The 24,400-nt window shown below is 38.9% G+C and overlaps 1 protein-coding gene across 1 annotated transcript in view; it reads right to left on the reverse strand.

The window, feature by feature from the left end:
- The window catches only part of pygo (pygopus), a 214,287-nt gene extending 190,484 nt beyond the window's left edge, over nucleotides 1-23,803 (reverse strand). The window contains exons 1-3 of the mRNA XM_067138006.2: nucleotides 23,455-23,803; nucleotides 23,097-23,212; nucleotides 22,892-23,011 (exon numbers count right to left, since the gene is read on the reverse strand). Coding sequence (XP_066994107.1) covers nucleotides 22,892-23,011; nucleotides 23,097-23,134 — 158 coding nt within the window. The 5' untranslated portion in view covers nucleotides 23,135-23,212; nucleotides 23,455-23,803. The remainder of the gene's footprint in view (nucleotides 1-22,891; nucleotides 23,012-23,096; nucleotides 23,213-23,454) is intronic.
- Nucleotides 23,804-24,400: the final 597 nt, after the last annotated feature.

The following is a 24,400-nucleotide window of genomic DNA, read 5'->3' on the forward strand; positions in this document are numbered from 1 at the left end:
CTTAGCTGGAGCGAGAGGGTGGGATGTTTGTTTTAGAGGAGGCGACTTCAAATGATTAATTTTTCGTGATGATAAAAGCGATGGGATCTGTCCATATAACAGAATTTTGTTCTCTTGTACATCATTCAAATGTTTGTTTGCATTAATACTCTGGTCCAAACCTATATAAATATTTTCATAATTGCTCATCAGGTTCTCTTTGCTCACTTTTTAAAAAATGGTCAAGTCTTATTTATGTCAGTATATTGGTGGCCAGTATCTCTCATATGGACACTCATTGCAGAATATTTCTTGTGTCTGTTGGCATTGACGTGTTCGAGTGGCCTGCACGGAATTCAATAGCCACGCGTCCTGGTAGGTGTGCTATTTACCAACTGATGAGCCCAACTTAGCACAGTGAGGCGAAACGCTGGCAACCAGGAATGAGTTAGTTGTAAAATGTATAATGTCCAATAACAGACCAACTACACTAATGTCAGAAAGTTTAGACTCACCTACGAAAATTAATAATTTTCTTAAAGAACTGTTTTCTGTGTGATAAGTGGTACTTTAGTTCTGTTACTTATGCACTTCATAAAGCTATTTCAGTGCATATTGGGAGATTTTACTTTATCTTTTCAAAGAAGTTGACAGATTTATGGTCCCCAGCTCTTACTGCCTGCTTCTACCTGGATAACTTCCGGCCCTTTCCCAGGTAATAAACATGCCTCTCTCACGCGATTACTTGTCCTTCTCATTTCCTCGCTGTCTTGTAAGTTGACAGCCTACAGAAGTTATCCCGAGCAGTTGTATGTTAATCTCTGTACCAGATTGTTTATTTTCTACATTGATGTTATCTGGGCATAACTACGGTAACAACACACATCAAACAATTGAATATGGGGAAGAAGGCTAATATAACCTAAGAAAACAGAGCCAAGGCTTGTGCTGATGAAGAAAAACTGGGTGGTCGAGCCAAAAAATTGCAGAATTTTTTTTTTAATTTTAAGAGTGCAGTGTTCGCAGAGCAGTGAAACGCAGAGAGGAAATGGGTAGTTGTGAGGACCGACCACGCAGTGGACGTCCAAGGAAGACTTCTAAAATTGAAGAAAACCATAAATCCTCAGCAAGCATGACAGAAGGAGTACAGCGGTAGATATTGTAGAGACTGTCTGAGACCACAATGAAAAATCGTCTGCTGGAGGCGGGATTGTTTGGTCCCATAGCAGCATGGAAACCATTGTTGAAAACTGTTCACGATTAGAAAAGGCTACAATGAGCCAAAATGCATGCTAAGTGGACCGGTGAACAATGGAAAAGGGTGCATTGGACGGATGAATCTAAATTTGAAAAATTCGGTTCAATCGTCGCCAATACGTTCGTCAACAATGATAAAGGTGTTTTAATTTATTCCACCTATTCAATACTTATATTTTCACGTATAGTTGTTACATAATTAAATTCTTAGTTCCACATAGGTGGAATAAATTAAAACACCTTTATCATTGTTGAACTGTTAAATTTTCAATACGGACCTAAAATGAGGTTTATAACATGTAATACGTTCGTCGCCGCCCCGGCGAAAGGGTTATAGAATCCAGCATAATTCTACCTGTAAAGCATGGAGGAAGAAATGTGACAGTGTGGGGATATTTTGGAAATAATCAGGTTGGTGATTTGGTGAAAGTAGAGGGAATACTGGAAAAGAAACAATATCAACGTATCCTTTCGTGCAATGCCGTGCCATCTGGAATGAAGCTGATTGGTGAAGGATTTGTTCTACAGCAGGACAATGATCCTAAACACACCTCTCATTTGTGCAAGCAGTATCTGGAAAGGAAACAAGCTGAAGGAAAATTGGAACTAATGGTCTGGCCTCCTCAATCACCTGATCTGTCACCTATTGAACTTTTGTGGGAAGAGCTTGACAGGAAAGTGAAAGAAAAGGCACCAGGCAATGTGGATGGGTTGTGGCAATGTCTGTTATAAACCTGGGGATGTATAAATACCATGACTTTGGAAAAATTAACAGCTAGAATGTCACGCATCTGTAAAGCAGTAATCAAAGCAAAGGGTGGATGAACAGGCGGTGTGATTGCTTAAGATGATGTGATTGTGTTTCTAGCTCCTTGTGAATGATCAGTATAAAAGAAAATCTAGAGAAATGTGTAATAAAACCAGTTAGTACTAAAAACATAGGTATTTCCATGTTGATTTTCAACAAATAGCCCATATCTTTCATGGTAAGTGAAAATTCATGGGTGAGTCTAAACTTTCTGACGCTGGTGTATATCGGTATTATAAATTTACTCATTTGGAACAAACATATCAGGTTCCCTATGGGAATCAACATCTTTATCAACCAAGGAACTTATTTAGTATTAAAAATTTTAGATGCACTAAATAATATTGTATTTTTCAAAAAAGACATGTTATTTGTATAGTACAATGGGCCTATGCTATTTAGCTATATTTTTAATGTTTTTCATGTAAGAATAGGACTTGCTATTGCATATTTTTAAAATTTTTGAATGTTCCTTGCTATAAAAAACTCAATGGCTGATGATGGCATAGTGGATTGCCGAAACCGGTCCCAAAGATGTATTTTATGATAAGTTAAATAAATATGTGATGTTCTAAATAGACCATTACGATAACATATTGAATAGGTGGAACCTTTAGCTTTACTAAACATTGTAAAAACCAAGGAACTGACGCAACGTAATTCTACCGGAAGAACATTTTGACGTTAGAGTTACGGAATATTGCATGGTCTGACCGCTTAGAGTGCCATATTTTCAACTAGTGGCAAAATTTAGAACTAATCATTTTTTTGGCATAATTTGTGAGCGTGTCTACGATATTTCACTCCTATGATCATTACAGCACGTGCTGTATCAGGCTGAATACCATAACGTTTAATTGTGAACACCTGGTACAATCAATATAAATTGCTAGAAGTAATTCACGTCTTGAATGGTAATATTATTAATTCTTACAGATTTCTGACTAGTGGGATGTTTTTCGTTCCCTGGCTTTTGCATTCTGGATGGGCAAAACTAATGTGGCTTCAATAGTGAAAGATGCACAGAAGCAATATGGGAATTACCAATGAAAGAATACCTTCCTTTCCTTGATGAAAGAATGTGGAAAAGTATTGCTGATAACATGTACCTTAAAACTAATTTTCCTAATTGCATTGTCACCATTAATGGGAAACATATTAGAATAAAACGTCCAAATGATAGTGGATCCTATTATTTCAATTACAACCATTATTATTTTATCGTTCTACATGAGATGGCGGATGCAGACTGTAAAATTGTAGCTATTGATGTGAGCTGTAAAGTCTGAAAAAGTGATGACTGTGTTTTCAGGAGTTTGAAATTACATGAGTCGCTGGAAACAAATTGTTTAAATATTCTACCACCAACTGAATTACCCAATTCACTGACTGAAGTGCCTTTTGTCCTCACTGGTGATGAGGCTCCTCTTTCCTCTAATCCTTTCCCAAGAAAATCATTGGATGATTCCAAACATATTTTCAACTACAGACTGACAAGAAATAATAATGTTATTTGCTTTACGTCCCATTACCTACTTTTACGGTTTTCGGAGACGCCGAGGTGCTGAAATTTTTGTTCCGCAAGAATTCTTTTACGTGCCAGTAAATCTACCAACACAAGGCACCTTCAAATACCACCGGACTGAGCCAGGATTGAACCTGCCAAGTTGGGGTCAGAAGGCCAGCGCCTCAACCAGCTGAGCCACTCAGCCCGGCAGACTGACAAGATGTAGACAAAAAGTAGAATGTGCATTTGGAATTTTAATTGCTAAATGGCAAATTTTAGCAGTCATAAACTACTGCCCCGATGGGAAAAGATATCTGGAACGCCCCAGGAAGAAATGCCGTGAAAAATGCAAATCTTTGTATAGACCATATCAGTTCTTCTACAGCACTAATACATGAAAGGATGATGATGGCAAATTTTAAGAAAAGCTATAGACACATCACCTAACACTGTCATCACTACTGTTCGAGCTGCATGTGAGTTGCACAAATGTGTGATAATTAACGAGGTAACAGACACAAATAGTTTGAACTTGGAGAATCAACCTGCTAGTAGAACAACATTCATTACAAATCATGCAATGAATATTCTACTACAGCTAATTCGATCAGGTACAAGTTTACGCAGTACTTTAATAACAAAAATCAATACGCAATATCTGCAAATGTATTGCACAACGAAACATAGAAACACACAGCCAAAACCAATCTCACGTTTTGTGACCAATTAACTTACAGTAAATAATGGCCTGTGTATAAACATGGTTTAGTTGTGTTCTTATCTGTGCTTTTAAATAAATAATTAAATATTCATCTGAGTGTAACTTACCTTCATATGTCTTTACTCCTGTACAGACTTCTTTCCATGCTTCCGAAGTAACATTCCTGTTTTTAAAATATTTGAGAGATACAGAACCGGTCGTTTAAAAACTGATGGAATCAATTCCTCTGTTCCAAAAGACATGGAGAGCTCGGGACAACACGCTTACAGCTGAACAACAAAAAACAAACTGATATGGCTTGAAGTGGCGTTGAACAGTAAGCGTGTGAGCAGTAGAGCCGGTTCTGCTATTGGTCTGGCCATGGCCATGTTCAACTGCTGGCTTTATTCTACGCACTCAACTGCTCAGACCGCTTCTTAATGCATGCTAAATCAAAACGCTTTCTGCGTGGCCTTAGCCTTGAAATAGCGTAGTTTCTATATGAATACAAAAGTTATTGTGTGTTTAATGAGTGACGTATATATAGTAGAACAGCGTGTATTCACTGTGTTGTGTTATGCAAAGCATTCTTGTGTTAGAGAGTGTTGCTTTTGATTCAATCGCAAATTTCCTGGCAGCCTCCCTGCCCACAGGAATACGGTATGTAATTTAATGAAAAAATTCTGCACCACCGGTCCATTCTTAACAAGAAAACATGCAGAAGACAAACTGTTTTAACAGAGGAAAAGCCTGATGAAATGGGAGCTCTCTTGGAAAGAATTCTACCAAAAATCCCTATCGCATCATACCATACAAGCTAATCTTCTGCCCACAAAGCAAAAAAAATGTTAAAAGCCAAACCATACAAACCCACCGCTACCCAATAATTAAATGGACCTGAAAGTTTCGCTAGGGTTCGGTGTTGTAACTGGTGGCTTCAGTCTGTTCGCGATGCTGACCCAGAATCATTTTTTAGTGATGAGGCATGACTGCACTTAAGTGGCTACATAAATAGTCAAAACAATCACTACTGGAGTGCAGAAAATTCCAACCAGCTGGATCTCTGTCCACTTCATGATGTAAAGATAGTAGTTTGGTGCGCAATAAGTGCTCATAGTATTATAGGGCCTAGATTTTTCCACGAAACAATAAATGCTGACCGAAATATAGACTTCATTATCACGCCATTCTTTCAAGAGCTGACGGCAGAAGGAAGGAATAATGGTTACTTCATGCAATATAATGCAATGACACACACTGCTGATTGGTCTTTGGAGATAATATGGGAAGTTTTCGAAGACCGTGTGGTTAATTATCCCGCTAGACCTTCCGATTTAAATTGCTGTGATTATTATCTGTGGGGGATACTGAAGGGAAAAGTGTTTGTGAACAACCCTCTCACAGGACAAGTACTATAAGAGAACATTGGGCAAGTTATTTTGAATATCATACGGGCTGAGATTCACCGAGTGTCTGAAAAATCTGTTTACAAGTGTCAAGCGCGTTTGACAGCTGAGGGACAATATTTTGAATATCAAACGTAATGCCATTATTTAGTTTATTTTCCACGTTGAACCATGTTATTGTTTTCTGTACATTATGTACAGTTTGCCGACATTTCGAATACATTGCAGTATTCTTTGCCAAGGCGACTAAAATACCCCTACTTGATCCGAGGTAATCAGTCTCCCAGGCAGCAATCACACTACACTTGGTCTTATATATCCTAGCCTTTCTGGCTGATGTAAGCCCCCTGGCTGTCTCGTGAGATTTCTGGAAAGTATGTGTCACAGCCAGGTACTGGGGCTTGCCCGCGCTGTTATGTAAATGGAAGTTCGACCTGCGTGTTTAAGTTGTGGTCTGTATGATAGGCATCCAAGAATTGCTGATTTTATATCCTTCTTCTAAATTCATATTGTTCGGATGTTTCTTGATTTCGATAGCTCACAGATTTTCCTTTCCAGTTTCCAAGGGATAGCTGCTAGGATCTTGGTCTTGTCAAATGATATTCCGTGTCTTGTTTCGTAGGAATGCTTGGCTACCGCTGAAAGATCTGTGTTTTGCTTCATGGTGTGATGGATATGTTCTTTTAGGCGGGGGGAGATCAGACGTTTTATTTCACCAACATAAGAAGTTCCGCAGCTACATTCAATTTGGTATACTCCAGGAGCCTGTAGTTCTGTTGCGTCTTTTACTAGTGGTAGATAACAGGCTAGCTTCCAGTGTGGTTTATAGATGGTTTTTATGTCATATTTGCCCAGTATATTGCCGATCCTGCCTGTAGTGTTTTAAATGTATGGATGTATCGCTGTTTTTGGGCAGGTCAGTTCTTCCTTCTTGTCGTTTTCTTCTATGCAGGCCTTTTGTTTTCTTCTGATTTTCTAAAGACTCGTCAGATGTTATTGAGCGAGTACCCATTTCTCTTGAGGGTTCTCGTGGGGTGTTCTTTCTCTTCTTCGAGGTGTTCTGCGTCTGATATCGCTCTGGCCCTGTTAACCAGTGATGTTAGAACAGCCTGCTTTGGTGATGGGTGGTGATGAGGTGAGGCGTGAAGTACCTGCCTGTACCAGGTAAGATTAAATTTAAGAATTTAAGACTAATAGTTTCACTAGAAATAGCTTTCTATAACTGTGAATTGACACAATATAGTGGGGAGGAAAGGTGCACATAATACCGGCTAGCGGCTGAGTGTCATTGCACCAGCCATGCCATGAGTGGTGTTGTGACCAAAGCTTAAAAAAATGATCCTGTAGAATCTGCTGTTCCAATAATTTAGTCATAATATATCTTTGTTATCCTGGTGACCTTATGCTCAACCATAGTCTCTAAAATACCATTCTAGCAATCACCAGGAGTGGAAGTGTGAAACCAAAATAATTGCATTCATAAGGCTTTAATAGAAAAAAAAAAAATAGACTTGAATCATTTGCCTTGCCATTCCTATACAAATCCATAATTCATAAAAAGAAACTGTTAACTCAAAATCTGCACCTAATCTGAAGATGCAAGGAGTGGCGATTATTATTTTAAGGGGGAGAAAACTATATTATCAGCCAACAGCTCCTTTCTCCAAATCTTAGGATAAATTAAATGACTTTGGAGAAAAAAAGCTATCATCTTTAGAAAAATAATAAATTTCAAATGGCATGTAGGAGGTCCTACAAACTTTAGTGTTCTACAAAGTGTCTTAAGAAACAATTGAATATCTTCGTGTTGTTTTTTTTTTGTTTTTTTTTTTTTTTGCTAGTGGCTTTACGTCGCACCGAGACAGATAGGTCTTATGGCGACGATAGGATAGGAATGGCCTAGGAGTTGGAAGGAAGCGGCTGTGGCCTTAATTAAGCTACAGCCCCAGAATTTGCCTGGTATGAAAATGGGAAACCATGGGAAACCATCTTCAGGGCTGCCGACAGTGGGATTCAAACCTACTAGGTATTTCCCGGATGCAAGCTCACAGCCACGTACCCCTAACCACACGGCCAACTCGCCCGGTGAATATCTTGCAGAGTCTGTGAGAAGCCCAATAGTCTTGTCATTACCTGAACCTAACCAATCTAGACCTAACCAATTCAAACCAAAGGTATTGTCATGAGATACTAGAAGCCTGTGAGCGGCTCGAACATGGTCTTAAGCTTCCAGATCCCCTTTACTTGAGCGCCCGTGTTGGCTTGCGCCGTCATCCAAGCCATGCCATATTGGACCTCTAAACTGAATTTCATCCACCAGGTATGTAAGTTTTATCATAAATCTGCTCTTAATCTGGAGGTGTCAGTAGTGGTGTTTATTGTTTTAAAGGGGAAAACTGGAGACAAAAACCTATCACCTTGAGAAGAATTATAAATTCCAAATGATATGTAGGTTAGCTCCTACATATTTGTCTTGAAACATAGGTGAATATTCTTAGCTGTGTCAATCAAGCAGAATGTACCTCACACCATGAAGAAAAACAGGAAAAATGACTATGTATACTTTTATATAATTTTTAACTGATTTAAAAAAAATCTTTATCTTGAAAATATCCCGAAGCTGCACAGGGATATTGAAGACAACTGCACACAGAAACTATGAATACCATACATGAACAATATCAACAAAGTTGTTCATTTCTAACACTTGGCCCCCCAACCTGTATAAGAATCAATAATGTAGCTCACCATGTTCAGAATAAAATTTTCTATTAATTTAACCAACATGAGCAATATTTACATTTACCAGATGTACTTGCCAGGGAAACATCAGTAAACAGTGAAAGTTTGACGGTGTCTTAACACTTTGAGCGCCAAGGGATGATTTTTCATTCCTCTGTGGGCATGCCGACTAGTGCCAGGAATGATATATCATCCCTCATGCAGACTCATTTGGAAACTACCATAGTTCTTCCTTTTCCATTAGATGGTAGCACGTATTTATATATTATTATCAAGGAAGGAGTGTAGTCTCCGAATTTACCACTACGAGCCCCATGAAATTATTTGTTTTCATGTGACGAATATTTAAAAATTTGAAGCTCATATCTGCACATCTTGTGCACATGTCAACAGTGCTGGCGGACTTATGGGACGACTATTTACAAACGATGTCCGACCCCGCGGTGTAGGGAGCAACGCGTCCGCCTATTGCCCGGCAGCCCCGGGTTCAATTCCCGGCCGAGTCAGGTTTTTTTAATTGTAGATGATTAATAATCCTGGCCTGGGGACTGGGTGTCTGTGTCGTCCTTAACGTTCCTTTCCTCGCATTCAACACTCTACACTTCCGCAATGACACTTAAACGCAGGTTCCTATTATAGGGTGAAATTAGTGGCAAAAGATCTACAGAGGTCGACACCATGAACAAATATCATTTTTAAATTTTTTTTTTACAAACAATGCTGTTCTAACTAATTACATACATAGTTTAGAGAATGACAATGATTATGTCGAGTCAGAAAGTGAACTTGACTTCATAATAGTGTTGAAAACACTTCTAGTGAGGTTATAGTCAGTGAGAGTGATTCTGAAAATGATTTTTGATGTGGAACACCATCAAATGCCGAGGTTAGAGATAATTTGGAAAGTAACAAAGATTTCCACGGTAATATTGGTATTAAGAATATCGCACATTGCCATTATTTAGTGAAGTTACCCGTGATAGTGTTTTACCATACCAACCATCTCAACCTTTCCTCGAGTTACCTGAACTGAAACATGCCCCTCCTCATGATGCTGAACCTATAGCTTATATTTTCATTTTTATGATATATTATCACTCCAAATAACATAATTTTATCCAGAATGACAGTCCGATGCTGTACTACAAGAAACACTATCAGCTAGTGTGTCACACTAATTTTTAGAACTATATATTTGCCTTAAAATGTGGATTTTCAGTAATTGAATTTTACATTTTTAAATTCATGATTTATTCCAATTTGAACTATAAATAAACGTTTATTTGTGCTTATTGTCAATGTTTTTCTTTTCAGTTCTTTATTTATACAGCTGAAGAGGACCACTAAGTGGTCGAAACATGTCCTGTAAGTTTTAATTTTATTCAATTTTGCCTGAGGCATTAATAAAGTATCGATTAGGTGGTTATTTATATTTACTTCTTGATTAAACATCGATACGGTCATGAAATGGACAACTTGTAATAGTTGCTTTACGTCACACTGACACAGATAGGTCTTATGGCGACGATGGGACAGGAAAGGCCTGGGAGTGGAAGGAAGCAGCCGTGGCCTTAATTAAGGTACAGCCCCAGCATTTGCCTGGGGTGAAAATGGGAAACCACAGAAAACCATCATCAGGGCTGCCGACAGTGGGATTCGAACCCACTATCTACCGGATGCAAGCTCACAGCCGCGTGCCCCTGACCACACGGCCAACTTGCCTGGTCCTTTTATAAAACAGAAAAAAGTTTCACTGAGAATGGGTATAAATTGAGAGAGTGATGAATGTTTAACTAGAGAGTTGCAAATCGGGCAAAAAATGGGTGGCACTCTCCTAGTACCTAACAAAAAGTTTAACACCCCAGAGCCAACTCAAGAGAAAAGGTACAATATTTCTAACTCATAGATATTGCCTCGTTCATTTTTCGAAATAAATGACATAAATGTTGATCCAGAAAATAAGTGCACGCTTGTAACTTGATGTACCGTATTTTCCTATCCTGCATATAAATCTTTCCAGGTAGTACTGAAGCACTGTTAAAAAATATATTACAAAATAAATAATTTTCGACAATTATGTCTGAATTACCAGTCTTGTAATTAGACACCAAACAACTCAACACACAAAAATTGCTCTAAATGTCATGGCAAAAGTTACCCTTTGTTCATGCAACACTAGTACCATGGGTCACCACTTGCATCACAAACATCTAGGCATTGTATGACTGTCATTTGTTTATTTCTCGCGGACCACAAGATCGCACGGTGCACGGGGCTGCTGAGCTGTCTTCTTAGGAACTAAGATAGGTTACGGGCACTATAACACCTTTTTCCTTGCCTGCGGTGACAGTATGTGCTGCAACCACAGGAAAAAAAAAGCCTCTCAAAGGGAGTGTGGCCCCAAAAGGGCAACTGTTTCCATGACACTGGCCTGGATGTGCAAAGATAGATTACAGCTACTAAATGACCTCTTTTCTTGCCGTGCGGACAGTATGCGCTTCGGCCACAGAAAAATGCCTTTCATGACAAGAGATTGGACTGGATGGGGCCATGTTCTCATAACACAGATTGGTCTGGAGCTCTTCCTTTCTTCTTGCCGTATAATAGCAGCACATTCAATGTGGGCTGGTGGTGAAAAGCTGAATTAATTTAGCATGCAGCAGTGTTCTCCCTGGGACCTTTTTAATGGGCACACCGCCCTGCCGTTTTTACAGACCGCCCGGCTAACATAACCTAGATATGTGCTAGTTACATAGTTTTAATACATAGTTGAGTCATTGGGTGCTCTAAATATAACGTAATGTGCCATTTCACCGTTCTATATTTGCAGCAGTAGGAACAAAAATGGCGTTCAAACCATTAATAGGTCAAGGTGAAAATAATTAACATCGGTACGAGTCGAAATGATAATCCTTTAAACCGGTAGTCACCGAAAGAACCATTCTTAGAAGGCTGTGAGAAAAGAATGACAGAAGCGGATTATTTAAACTAATTATTAAAAAAAAGAGACTTCCATTAAAACTCTAGACACAATTCAGCACTACGCCAAGTAAGACGGAGTCGAGTATAGAAATAAGCCAACTTATCTGTTTCCAAGATCAACTATTGACGGAGAATAAAATCCGCGGCAGCCCGCTCAACGTCAACTGTATAAATTGAAATAACTGCGCGAAATTTAAGACCAGCAAAAAGGAATCTTCAAGTCTGGTACAACTAATACGTCACGACTGGACTTGGAAGCTTTATATTTGTCTGATACTGCACATCGTAGAGAGCAGAGCCCAACCAGCTGTCAAGTGCAATTCTAATAAGCACGGAAAAATTGCATTCACTCAGCAAGCGAGAGAATTTACAAATAGTAGCTCAGTTAGAACTATTATAGCGAAACTAGACGGCCCAGAGCACATATATTCTGATATCATAGGCAGTATGAAACGAAGATAAATTGCAGCATGTCAACATTAACTAATACATTGTATTATTCTGTTCCTGATGCTTTACGAGATTGATGACCCAGGAGGGTTGGTAATCAGCTCAGAAGACGAGATGGACCCGATTACCTAAAGCAGAACCATGGAGCGAGGCCTACCATTCCCGATGATCAACAGCGAGATGGCAGACAGGGCCCAATAAGCAAAGTTAAGTCCCCTATGAGTCGTTTTTCGTAAGTAGAAACCTTTACTTTTTGGCTATGTGTGATATGATTTGTGACATTGTGCGTGCGTATATAATATTGAAGTGTAATTACATAGAAGTAGGTATTCATCTGAAGTTACTGTTAATCCCATATATAGGCGTAAAATACCAGTGAGAGCCGTTCGCAAATTTATCAATGTGGTGTGAGAGAAATTAATAGATATTTTTTAATCGTTATCAGTGAAGTGTTAGAGTATAATATAAATCTCAATATACATGTGTGATGGCTTATCAAAATAACAAGCTTGGAGATCGTATTTAGGGAATGTTTACGACGAAGTATAGTAGTACAGCTTAGTATTGTGATACACTTTTCTTTGATACTATGACGGTAAGGATAATGTTTTTATATGTGTAGGTTATGGCACATATGCAGCGTATTTAATGAGATGGGTGCTTGAGATGCACTAATATGAATGTTATGTGATATTTGAAGTGATAAATGGTGAATGAAGAAATAATATAAGCGTATGTTAAGTTGTGATGGTGATATTTATTTTTATTTGAAAGGTTGGTCATAGTAGTCTTCTGAGAGATGATAGTATGTGTAAATTACGCATGCTAAGGTATATATTGAAATGTATTGTTTTCAATTGCTGTTTGTATTCCCAGATACACAAAATAGGTTAGGATACGATCTCAATGCCATCAATACAGAGTTGTTTGAGTATGCAGGATCATCAGATGAGCCAAGAGGCTAATAACTTTAATATTTAGGCCTTCACTGAGTTATTTATGACCATTTTCAAGTACTCTCACACATGGTAACCTAATTCATGATTTTATGGGAGCAGTTTGACACATCACTGGTCAATTTTTCCACTTATGGTATAATTTGTTAGAAAGTTAATTAAATACACTTGGCAATGCTACATTCAGCCAGATACGCACTTAAATTGAATTTTAACCATGGATTAAGATAATAATTGAGTGAATGAGCCACATAAGCCTTATGATAGAATTAATTTGAAATTAATTACGACTTAGAGTGGACCTGAATTTGCTGATATGGAGATCAGACCCTATGAAATATGAAACATACCTGCAAATTTTCAAACATATGAGTTAACTGAAGTCCTCAGAAAACAGACATTGCTTTCCCATACGATTTTCTACTGTGTATGGACACAGATGTTAAGTTTTAGCAGAGTGACATTCGTTTCACTAGTCATATGTGAATTAAAGGTTAAATGATAGAATTTTTGGTAACTTTGAGGAGCAATCCAGCTCAGTGAGAAGAGATTCCAGATCTTAATTAATTATTTATTTGGTTATTTTCACTGCGTTTTACATTCTAATTTGAAACTATAATCTGAAATGATGTATATAGTAGGGAGAATAATCTTCTTTTCATTTTTTAATCAATTGGATGCATCTAATTCTTTCAACTCTATTTAATATGTTTCATTTGAATTATATATTTTTCTTTTTCAATTGATTCTGCGAACATGACTTAACTATGACTTAGTATTTCGACAGGCCAGAGTTAATGAATCGATGATTAAGGCCTAGTTTTCAACTACTTGTTACGGGTTTTTCCAAACCTATTTTTCCTTATTTCAACGTAATTGCAACTGATGGAGATGCCTATAGCATTATGAAACTGTCTACGTCGTACAAGGAAATCTTTTAACGACATCTTACATGACATTTACTTGATACTTAGATTGAATAGTCAATAAAAGCTGAACAGTGAAACTACATAATTCTTTTAATGCCTACTTAGTATAAGAACTAGATGTAAGGCTGTAATGACTCATTTTCTGATTGCGATTTCGTTAGTAACACGTACGAATCACTTGAAATATCGTAGTAACCTGAAGTTTGCTATTAATTACGGCGACATGTGAGTATGGTATCCGACTGATAGCGTGTTGGAGACGTCCTTCTGCGTAGGTTGAGATTTACCATAGGCCATCGGCGTACTTTCTCAAGCGGAACCCACAACCCAGCAATATTAATCAGATGGACTTATTTATCAAGAGCTAGTCTGGAACTCATGTATCCTCACCTGGATGCGGGAACGGTGCAGTAAATAGTGTTAAACTGTTTATTTAAATGATATAAATCATAATTGAAGACTGGAAATTCCAAAGGGGCTAAGTACCAAAATGAAAGTTTTGAGATAATTAAAGAAAACCAATTTATTCCCTGAACAATTACTTGACACAAATAATACACTCATATTGCACACTAGAGGCTGCTGTGGCCTGGTAGTTAACTCACAGACTTAACTGAACAACTAGTAAGCACATAGTACCAAAACAAAAATGATAATTTAGAAAAGGGCTAAGTCCATTTATCTTTTGATGACAAAAGGGGTAAGTCCACTTTTCTTCTGATGTAAACAAATTATTACAATAGCAAGAGGATGTGGAAGGAGAGTAACAAATACCTTCTTGTGACATTTTACACACTTTTAACTACAAATATCCTGGTAAAACTTCCTATATTCTTCAGGTAAATATTGAATAATGCTTAAAAGGTCTTTCTTCTTCTCCTTTGAAATACAATGGCGGTTCTCAACTTGCTTTATTTCAATGTGTTGGAAATCTGAAACAGATTTTCCCTTCTTCAGGACATTAAATGTCGTCCACTCTTCAAGTTCATTCAGGGTTCTTCGTATTTTGACTTCTCCTGGGGCAGTTACTCTGATCCAAGATGCAGTTGATATATTCAGTTTGTTGGTGGTGAGCAAGTTATCTGCTGCTGTGTTAAAGTCCAGAAAGTGAGAGTCATGCATTTCCAAAACTCTGAATGGCTTTGCATGACGTGATGATCTCACTAACTTCATCAGATCATCGGGAATAAAACACTTCACTGTCTTCTTTCTCTTTTCGATCATTGCGAAATCTCGATCGCATGCCAGAAAGCTATGTCCAGATATGAGATATTTATGGTCAATACAATCAAACACACCACAAGAAACAAGGAACATGTACACGAATAGCATTACTTTGTTTTTATTTTGTACGGAGCAGTTGTCACTCCATACACACAGCTTTCTCTTCATTCATTGTAATGCTGTGTAGTTGATTGAAAAATGTAAATAAACAGGACGCGATTTCATTGGCCCCACTGCCACCTTCACTCTCATTCCACATACACATCGTTGCGTCACCAGTATCATGCATATGTACTCCGAAATTGTAACATGAGAGATGTCTTAGATAGAACATATCTGAATGTGTAAGGAATGGTACAAACATTACCTGTTGGAGACCTATGGATACAGTGCACGTATCACTATCTGGTAACGTTGCAAAAATTGCATCCCTTCTTACCAGTGATGCGGCTTTTTCGGCTTTGCGATGGTGCAACTCAAGTTCTTGCTTAGCTTTGTAAGCATTCTGGTGATTTGCCTTAGCTTCTAGAACGAGTCGGTCACATGTTCGGCATGTATCTGATCGTGGCTTTCGCAAGGATACATGTGAAAAATCCGTAAGGAAAACTTTTCTGTAAAATTTATATGTCACATTAGTATCTGGATATTTTAGTTTAAAAGCAGTAAATAGCCTGTTCATATTAAGATCAGGGCTTAGGTACTCCTTCGTTGTACGCTTTCGACTGTAGTGACTCACATCTCTAGGCAACATTTTAATGTGGTTCCGAACCATCTGCCAATCTTCATCTGTGTATTTTCTGTTAAATGCTCCTCCTCTTTTGTCTTAGAAAACTGTATCACCGCCCTTTTTCTTCTGCGCCATCGACTGTATTTTTTTCTTCGAAATACCAAAAACATCCATAAAGGTCTTCTTACATACCTGCTTATGTCCACCCACACCATCAGGAACCGTAAAAATCAATGTACACTGGCGGCGACTTCGCTGTGGATCTGCATACTTTCCGTTTCGCCGACGTTGAACTGGAATAACATCCATGAGCCCCATTAAAAAAGTGCGTTGTGTCTGCTCATCTTCCTGGTAGAACATAGTAAATAAATTCGTCTTATGTTCTGCTGACAAGGAGTGACAATCATACCCGCATTTGCAGGTAACAAAATATTGCAAACGTGTTAGTTGTAATGCAACAAAGTTATATTTATATATTACTGTCGCTAATAACACTGCAAGAAATCTAGGAAACTACTATAATATTCAATGAATATCATGCAATATTACTGTGAAGCATTAAATTTTAACGCACTGATCTCATACCTGCATGCTTGGCCGTTGCTTGGGTGATATTGCTTTTCCTGTTCTTGTCTTGTATGATAAACCAGACACTCTCCTTTTCTTCTCCACCACTCTCTTACTTACACTTTTGGGTTATCTTTTCATTGTTTTTGGTCCAGCACAGTCTATAGAATCACTACGCACTGTAACATCAGCCATCTTCATTAACATATGGCGACTGATAAAGAGCAGAGCGCCAGTGGCAGAAAGTGGACTTAGCCCCTATCGACATTCATCATGCGCTGGATGTACCACCCGCGCAATCTAGGAGCAGTCATAGGAAACTATCAGGAGCACGTACGGACTTGGAACCTTTCTTCAGGCATTGGCCTTGATACATACCTCCTACAGGCAGCAAAATCTCATTTTTCACAAAAATGGTACTTAGCCCCTTTGGAATTTCCAGTCTTCAATTATTGTCAGCATAATTGCATGATTTATATCAGAGTTTAAATGTTTAGCTTGATCATCACGTAGTGTTGAGTGCAAACGGTGTCTGGATTAAAGTGGAATCACATGTAAGCACTCGATTCCGCATGACGTCACAAACCCATATGGCACTTCACAGCAACCGAGTGGTAAATCCCAGTGTTACATGATTATGTACAAGCAGTAGAACACTAAAAGTTCAAAATACTCTGTTATGTGTTGTTTGTGATAACACTAAAATAGTTCAATTTTGCAATTTATATTTATCTGTCCAATACTGTTAATGTCCTGAGAAGAATAAACTGAAATTTTGTCATATTCATTTTTTATGTAGTATTTCCCACCCAGCTACTCATTCCTGCCACTCGGCTGACGAAACTTTCTGGAGATAACACTGTGCAGGATGGTTAATAAACCACTGGCATGGACGTACATTGTTTCCTTTACTGGTTTAATTTATTTGTGCTTTTATTCTGCACAGGTTGGTAATGGAATTTAATTACCATAACTGATGGAAATTATGTCAAATCCAATTATATGTTGGCCAACAACAATGCCAGTAGCTATTCTAGCAATGGAGAATGCCATGTGCTACTCTGGTAATTCTTCCGCAAGCAGGCCGCGTATAGCACAGCTCGCACGATGTCACAGACATTAACCCATTCAAATACCATTTAATTGAATTTATGCCATGGTGTACCATTTATTTTCATTACTTTACATGATAATATCTTTGATACTGAAAAAGTATGTTTTACAGACACCTAATGAGAGGAAATATCCAAACTACTGTCAGCTGTACTTCGTAAAATCTTTATGTGTATGGCAGACCATAAAACAGTCATCTACGTGCAGCACCACCTTGCACCGGTGGCATTCAAATGAAGATTCCTTCCTCAGACCCCATGTCACACAGACTTTGCATCTCCGCAATGGGACAACCCTCTTCATTGTTGGGGATAATTTGGTTGGAAAGTGTCCCCAGTACCTTCCCTGAAGTCTCAGTGGTGTATCCCCAGGGCTTGGGCGTCCTCGTTTTGGATAGTCAGGCAAGGTCACACTTGCCAACAGCTGTTCGGCCAAATTGATCCGGAAGCTGGTAAAGCCTACTCGCTTCTTGTCAGGGTTGAGGAGGGGATGAATGATGTTGGAATTCAGAAGTGTCATGTCTAGTATGTAGAAGTATATATTTTTGTATCCTTTTACATACTTCCTCATCAAGGGGAATGATCTGAGTCTCTGATCGTGAGAATCAACACCACCCATTCCACAGTTGTAATCAACAACAAGATTGGGTCTGAACATTCTTCTTGCCATAATACATCACCACTTCAAGGTAATCTGGCCTGCTATGTTGTGTAGAGAGCCTGTGCACCACCTTCTTGTCTACCCATTTCACAGTCAAAACCCCATTACTGGAAATGAAGGTGAGTTCCCCCCTTTTCAGCTTTGCGCTGCTGAGTTCTTTGGACATGAACTTCCTATTTGGTCTCACTGTACCAACAGCATAAGTCTTATTATCCAGTAGATTTCTGAATAATGTTGGTGAACTGTACCAGTTGTCCATGTACAGCATTCTCCAGCAACCCAAAAGCTCTTCACACATTTCCATAACTACTTTTTCACTTGAAGGTAAAGAAAGTAATCCCACTGTAGGTACTTCACTGCCATTCTCCTTCCCAGTATACATTCTGAAGTTCCAACAGTACCCATTATCAGATGCACACACCTTGTATATTTTCATGCCAAACCTGGCTCTCTTTGATGGGTTATATTGTACGTATGAAAGCCTACCCTTGAACTCCATCAGACTTTCATCTACAGACACTTTCACCAAGCACATAGAACTTTGGAAATCTATCTGAAAGTAAATCTTGCACATGCCTTACTTTCCTAAGTTTACCACCAGGAGTTCCAGGGGCATCACTAGATAAGTGGAGGAATTTATTTATAGATTTGAACTTCTTGACCGAGCTCGATAGGTGCAGTCGCTTAAGTGCGGCCAGTACCCGGTATTCGGGAGATAGTAGGTTCGAACCCCACTGTCGGCAGCCCTGCAGATGGTTTTCCGTGGTTTCCCATTTTCACACCAGACAAATGCTGGGGCTGTACCTTAATTAAGGCCACGGCCGCTTCCTTCCCACTCCCATCGTCGCCATAAGACCTATCTGTGTCGGTGCGAAGTAAAGCTCAAAAAACAACCTCTTGAAAGGCATGGTTTTCTACAAAAATTGGAGTCTCCATAACCCTGCGCTTAGACCAATTGTCTTGGAGTGAGGGCTTCTTATTTTGTGATGTTAGGATACACAGAGGAAAATGTGCCTTAATTTCATCCACAGATACAGGAAACCAGTGTTCCTTTTCATATGACATTACCCTATTTATATCCTCAGCATGCATGAGCATTTGTCTCTTTGGTTAGATGTTCCCAAAAATCTGCTGTTAGAAATTGTTTCACAACTTGCAGTTCGTTAGGTCATTGTCCTAGGGGCCTTTGAACAACACTATTTCACCAGTTGCGATGCATGAATGATACTCTGGAGTATTATTAACGTGCTCCCAGTTCCATTCCCTATCGTGTAAAAGACGATTAGAAGCCGTTGGTGTAACATCAAATGTAGGCCTAAAATTCAATAACACATTTTAACAGCTCTCACGTCACTGGCACACGAACTATTTTCACTTCCACTAAATTCTCCATCTCTTATTTCTATATCAACGTCACTCTCTTCTAAAAATTCCCTTATAATTGCTTCGTCACTCAACTTGGAGGCAGCCATGATTTTGCTTACGATGAGGTTGCCAAGATACAAGCTGCCGGGCTAAGTGGCTCAGACAGTTAAGGCGCTGGCCTTCTAACCCCAACTTGGCAGGTTCGATCCTGGCTCAGTCCGGTGGTATTTGAAGGTGCTCAAATACGACAGCCTCGTGTCGGTAGATTTACTAGCACGTAAAAGAACTCCTGCGGGACTAAATTCCGGCACCTTGGCGTCTCCGAAGACCATAAGAGTAGTTAGTGGGACTTAAAGCAAATAACATTATTATCTATTAAGATACAAGTTATTCATTCCACAGAATTACTGCACAGAAGTGTTTATCGAATGCATCAATGGAATAAAACAGTGCTTCTATCTGTCAATAGGTTACATTACTAATACCATACTTACGCGAATAATCCCCGCCACCAAATAAACCCCACACCCTAATTTTAGGAAGGATAATTTTGGAAAAATGAAATGAACTAAAATTCCTTCCAGCGAAAAAGTAACGTAGACATAAACAAACATTTCATATCACTCCTCGAGTTCCACGTGGTCTTTACACAAATATGAACATGACGGATATAGCTAATTTGCCTGAACATATCTGATATGATAAAAATGCATTATCACTGCTATAAAATATATTTGCCATGAAAATTGGCAAGTAGGCCTTCTTATGTGACAGGTATTTCATTAATCTGAACTTGCAATAGGCTCGATTCGCTGTACGTCGGAAGATTCTTTGTATCTTCCATTACAGAATCCTCTCCTAAATTACTTACAAATTCGTCACACTCCACGTCTAAAACACTTCGCACACGCAATTCTTTTTACTTGGAGAGTAACACGACCAGTGGGGGATAAATCTTTTCGTGCAATGTAAACACTTGAAACAGACACACCTTCGAACTCGTTTGTAAGTTTTCAATACAGTAAAACCTTGTTAATTCGAAGTTGTAGAGACGCAAAAATGTAACTTCGAATTACGTGACCGCATGCAATTAACATTTATTCACAGTTTAAACCTTTCAAATGCCACGAAAAAAATCCAAAATGTATCCACCAAGGCGCATTTACAGTAATCAAATAATGCACTGGCAAACATAACCTCACACAACGAAAGAAAAAAGGAAAAAAAATATGATTCAAAGTCGAGGAGAAATCTATGCTGGCACCCCTGTGCAAGTGCTTTATTCATTGGATTACTCATCGTATGCATTTTAGATGCCTTGATACCCGTGGCCCTTAAAACACCGTGGCTTATCAAACATTCCTATGATGAGGGGAGGGAGTAGCAAGTCTCTCGCTTCCGTCTGCATTGCAATACAGTGCAGTGACCCTATCTCCTCTAAACCATGCGCCCGTTTGATCTCGGTATAAAAAAAAAAATTTAAAAAAGCAGTTTCATTGGTATTGACAATACAGTTTGGTGCATACGAATTGATTATAATTATGGACCACGCTTTTTCGCCAACTGTCGGCATCACCAGTGTTCGGGATTCTGTTTCTCTGCACACTGCCTGCTACGTGACATTGTGGCGTTCCTTAAAACGCTGAATAGTGACGAATTACAATTTCACTCAAATTATGAGACACACTGTAGACACACAGGAGCAAGTGAAAGATTGGAACGCTACCCCTGCACGTTCCAGAGGACGCGTTCCATCATGACGCTGAGAAAATTTGAATTTAAATTACACTGTAAAAACTATTTTTTTAATATAAAGGCAGTTTTATTTAAGAGTCTTAATTGTTTTCCATTGTAATATGACATATGGGGGCAGTTATCTTCCATCTGCAGTTGCACAAAGCATAACTCTACACCCAATATCGAAAACTATGTGAAACAGGAGCGTTGCCAACCTCGACGCAAATAAAACCTGTACCCCAATTTCGTACCTCAATTTTTTTTTTAAGTATGCGGGGATTATTCGCGTAAATACGGTATAAAATCCTTTCACAAAGGGAACCGGCTTAGAGCGGGTCCAGAAATAAACACTACGCACAGACAGAGAGATCCATCTTTGTACCGGAGTGCGGTCGAGAGCCAGGACGTCACGTGGTTGAACAAACAAAATAGCGTGCCTCAAATGATGTAAAATGCTACACGAACAACATGGCGCAGGTCGGTGACGTCTGAAACAGCTATATAGAGCTGCCAACCTAAACATATCTAGTGACAAGACAGACTATTGGTCCGGAGGTTAGGTCCAGCTCGTGACAAGACCACTGGGCTAGATTGGTTAGGTCTGGCTAGTGACAAGATAATTGGGCTGGGCGCAAGGAAAGGTCTGGGGGCGTAAGGCCCCAGGTTAGAGCCGTGAAGCGGCCCTAGGCCTCTAGTAACCCACGTGACAACACCATTGGTCTAAATTGCTTAGGTCCATCTAGTGTCAAAACCATTGGTCTGGACAGGTTAGGTCCGGCTAGTGACAAAAACCATTGGGCTGGATTGGTTAGGTCCGGCTAGCGTCAAAACCATTGGTCTGGATTGGTTAGGTCTGGTAAGTGACAAAACCACTGGTCTGGATAGGTTAGATTAGTTCCGGCTAGTGACAAGACCATTGGTCTGAATTATAGGAATATCCCTCAATTTATGTTCATCTACACACTTTTTGCGACAGAGACTGAATGACCAAAACCGTGCCTTAATTACAGCGGGGGATACAATTACACCTAATGTGGTAACCCTATGTCCACTGATCATGCGACCTCTAGCAGGAAAAAAATTACATAGACTTCTTCACAGCCGACCACAGCTGATCGGAGCTGGCCAATAGAAACAAAGATAATGGTGGCAATTCGTTCTTTCAAGCTGTTTTGCTTTCAATTCTCCTATATAATTAAGAAAACTTTTTGGGGCGGGATGGTGGGTTTCTAGCAAGCATAGAGGAAGGATCACTCCTCTCTGCTACTTCAGCTATTGTAAAACGTTACTTCTCAATAATTTCTAACGCTTCCCATCAGCGGCCGATCTACAGAAGCATCACGTCTACTCTTTATTAGGTTATAAAAGTAAATGTACTTCTGGGGCCAGGCCGGTGGGTCCCTAGATATCGCAATGAACACATCTCTCCTCTTCTACGGAAGATTTGCATGATTTCTACTTTAATGTTATAAAGCTTGCGTGAATCATAATAAATTATTACCAAATGTCACTATTATGATCATTCCAGCAGATATTTCCGAAGAGTTCATGCAGTAAAGAACTGTAAAATAAACAATTACTATATGACTAACTGAGGGCTGGAGTTATCACGGTAACAGCATAAAATTCTTATTCCAAGGTATTGTTGATCAACAGAATTGGAGGACTAATAGACTTTTTTGAAATTCAAGCCTACAGTACGTCTCCATCATACTTCAATACACTTATCCTACAAGACATGTACATGCATCGAAACAGCACATAAAATAGTGTAATACTAACCTGCAAGCATTAGTAAGATGCTTTTCACTACGCTCATCATGAAAGCATGGACCACGCTGCATATGCTGTGCATCTCCACCAGGACCCTGGAAGTACAAGTGGTTCCTCCCCCTTGGCATACTGAAATTAACAATGATCAAACAATGTTACAATACATTCAAAGAAAAATTATGGATAAATGCATAGGCCTAAAGTAAATACATACCTGACAAAGGGCGCCATCCCTGCAATATTATGGCTCATGTCCTTTCACTTTACCATCCCTTCGCTATCCATTAACCTCCTCTGCTAATCCTTAAATCAAGTGTTTCAAGAATTTTCCTAAAGTAACAAATAAACATAGAAGATAAGGAATTGATGATTGATATATATCCACATCAACTTCAGGAAGTTAATACTGACATGAAAAAGACAGTGGGTATCTAGTCTTGGTAACAATTCAATACACCTAACCTTAAGGGTAATGTATGTTTATTTTTATGCACAAACAAAAGTAATAGAATAAGTTGCAGGTATTAATGAGGCCTACATTCCAAAAACCTGGCCACTTTTATCGAGCTTACCTAAGCATTTTGATCACAATACTTTGATCGAGTCGGTTTCATTTGTCACTTTTCGGGTATGGGCCACTCTGGAGCTCAAACAAATGCACTATGTTTACACACTATACTTCATATTCTTCATAACTTGGTAGTCACATAGGTATCTTCAACATTTATCTTACTTGATCAAATGTACCCTAAGAAAACTCCACAAACGACAGTTTTTAAAAATGGATATTTATATATTTCTGTACCCAAACACACGCCACTTACATGTCGCCATTGTCTCTTTTCTCCATGCATGGGCTGACCACAGATAGCGCATTTATCGAATATGGGATGTGATCTTCTACTTGTCTCGCACTCCGTGTCGCTCTGTGTGCTGCGGTGTTTGTGCGGTGTGTTGAATAGTCGTCATTAGGGTAATTAGACAAGTTGGAATGGAATGGTGTTGAAGGGCAATTCTTTACCCATATACGATTGCTTCTAAGCCGTAACAGAAATTACCATGTCGTTAGTTCTAATAATTTTTTAGCTATTTTACACTAGCAAACTAACCTAATTTTGTAGGCCTAATAAAATGATTTTTAAAATCGATTACGAAATGAACATATTACTGCCAGCACATAAAAGAAACGATGCTGTTATTATCTGTTATTTAGCAATCAGAAATAAATTAAGTGCTTCAAAACTGGTTTAGACGTCGCGGAGGGTGAAGATTTGTCCTTTGGGTTACGGTAGACCCACGTAAGAACAGTGCAACAGCCTCGTGTTTTATTTCCTTTTCCCCTTCTTTGTTGAACATTTTCAAGTAACGAGCATAATTTTATTAGTTTCACGATTCTGTTGAGTACAGGTCGCCGATTATACAGAATCAAAATCTCAGCCACTAACCAATCATTCAACTAGCTTCCTACTCATTTTCAGAACTGTTTCTTTTTCCAACCTCCATACCCTAATGCTCTCA

Source organism: Anabrus simplex, chromosome 1 (assembly GCF_040414725.1).
Source record: "Anabrus simplex isolate iqAnaSimp1 chromosome 1, ASM4041472v1, whole genome shotgun sequence".
Classification (NCBI taxonomy): domain Eukaryota; kingdom Metazoa; phylum Arthropoda; class Insecta; order Orthoptera; family Tettigoniidae; genus Anabrus; species Anabrus simplex.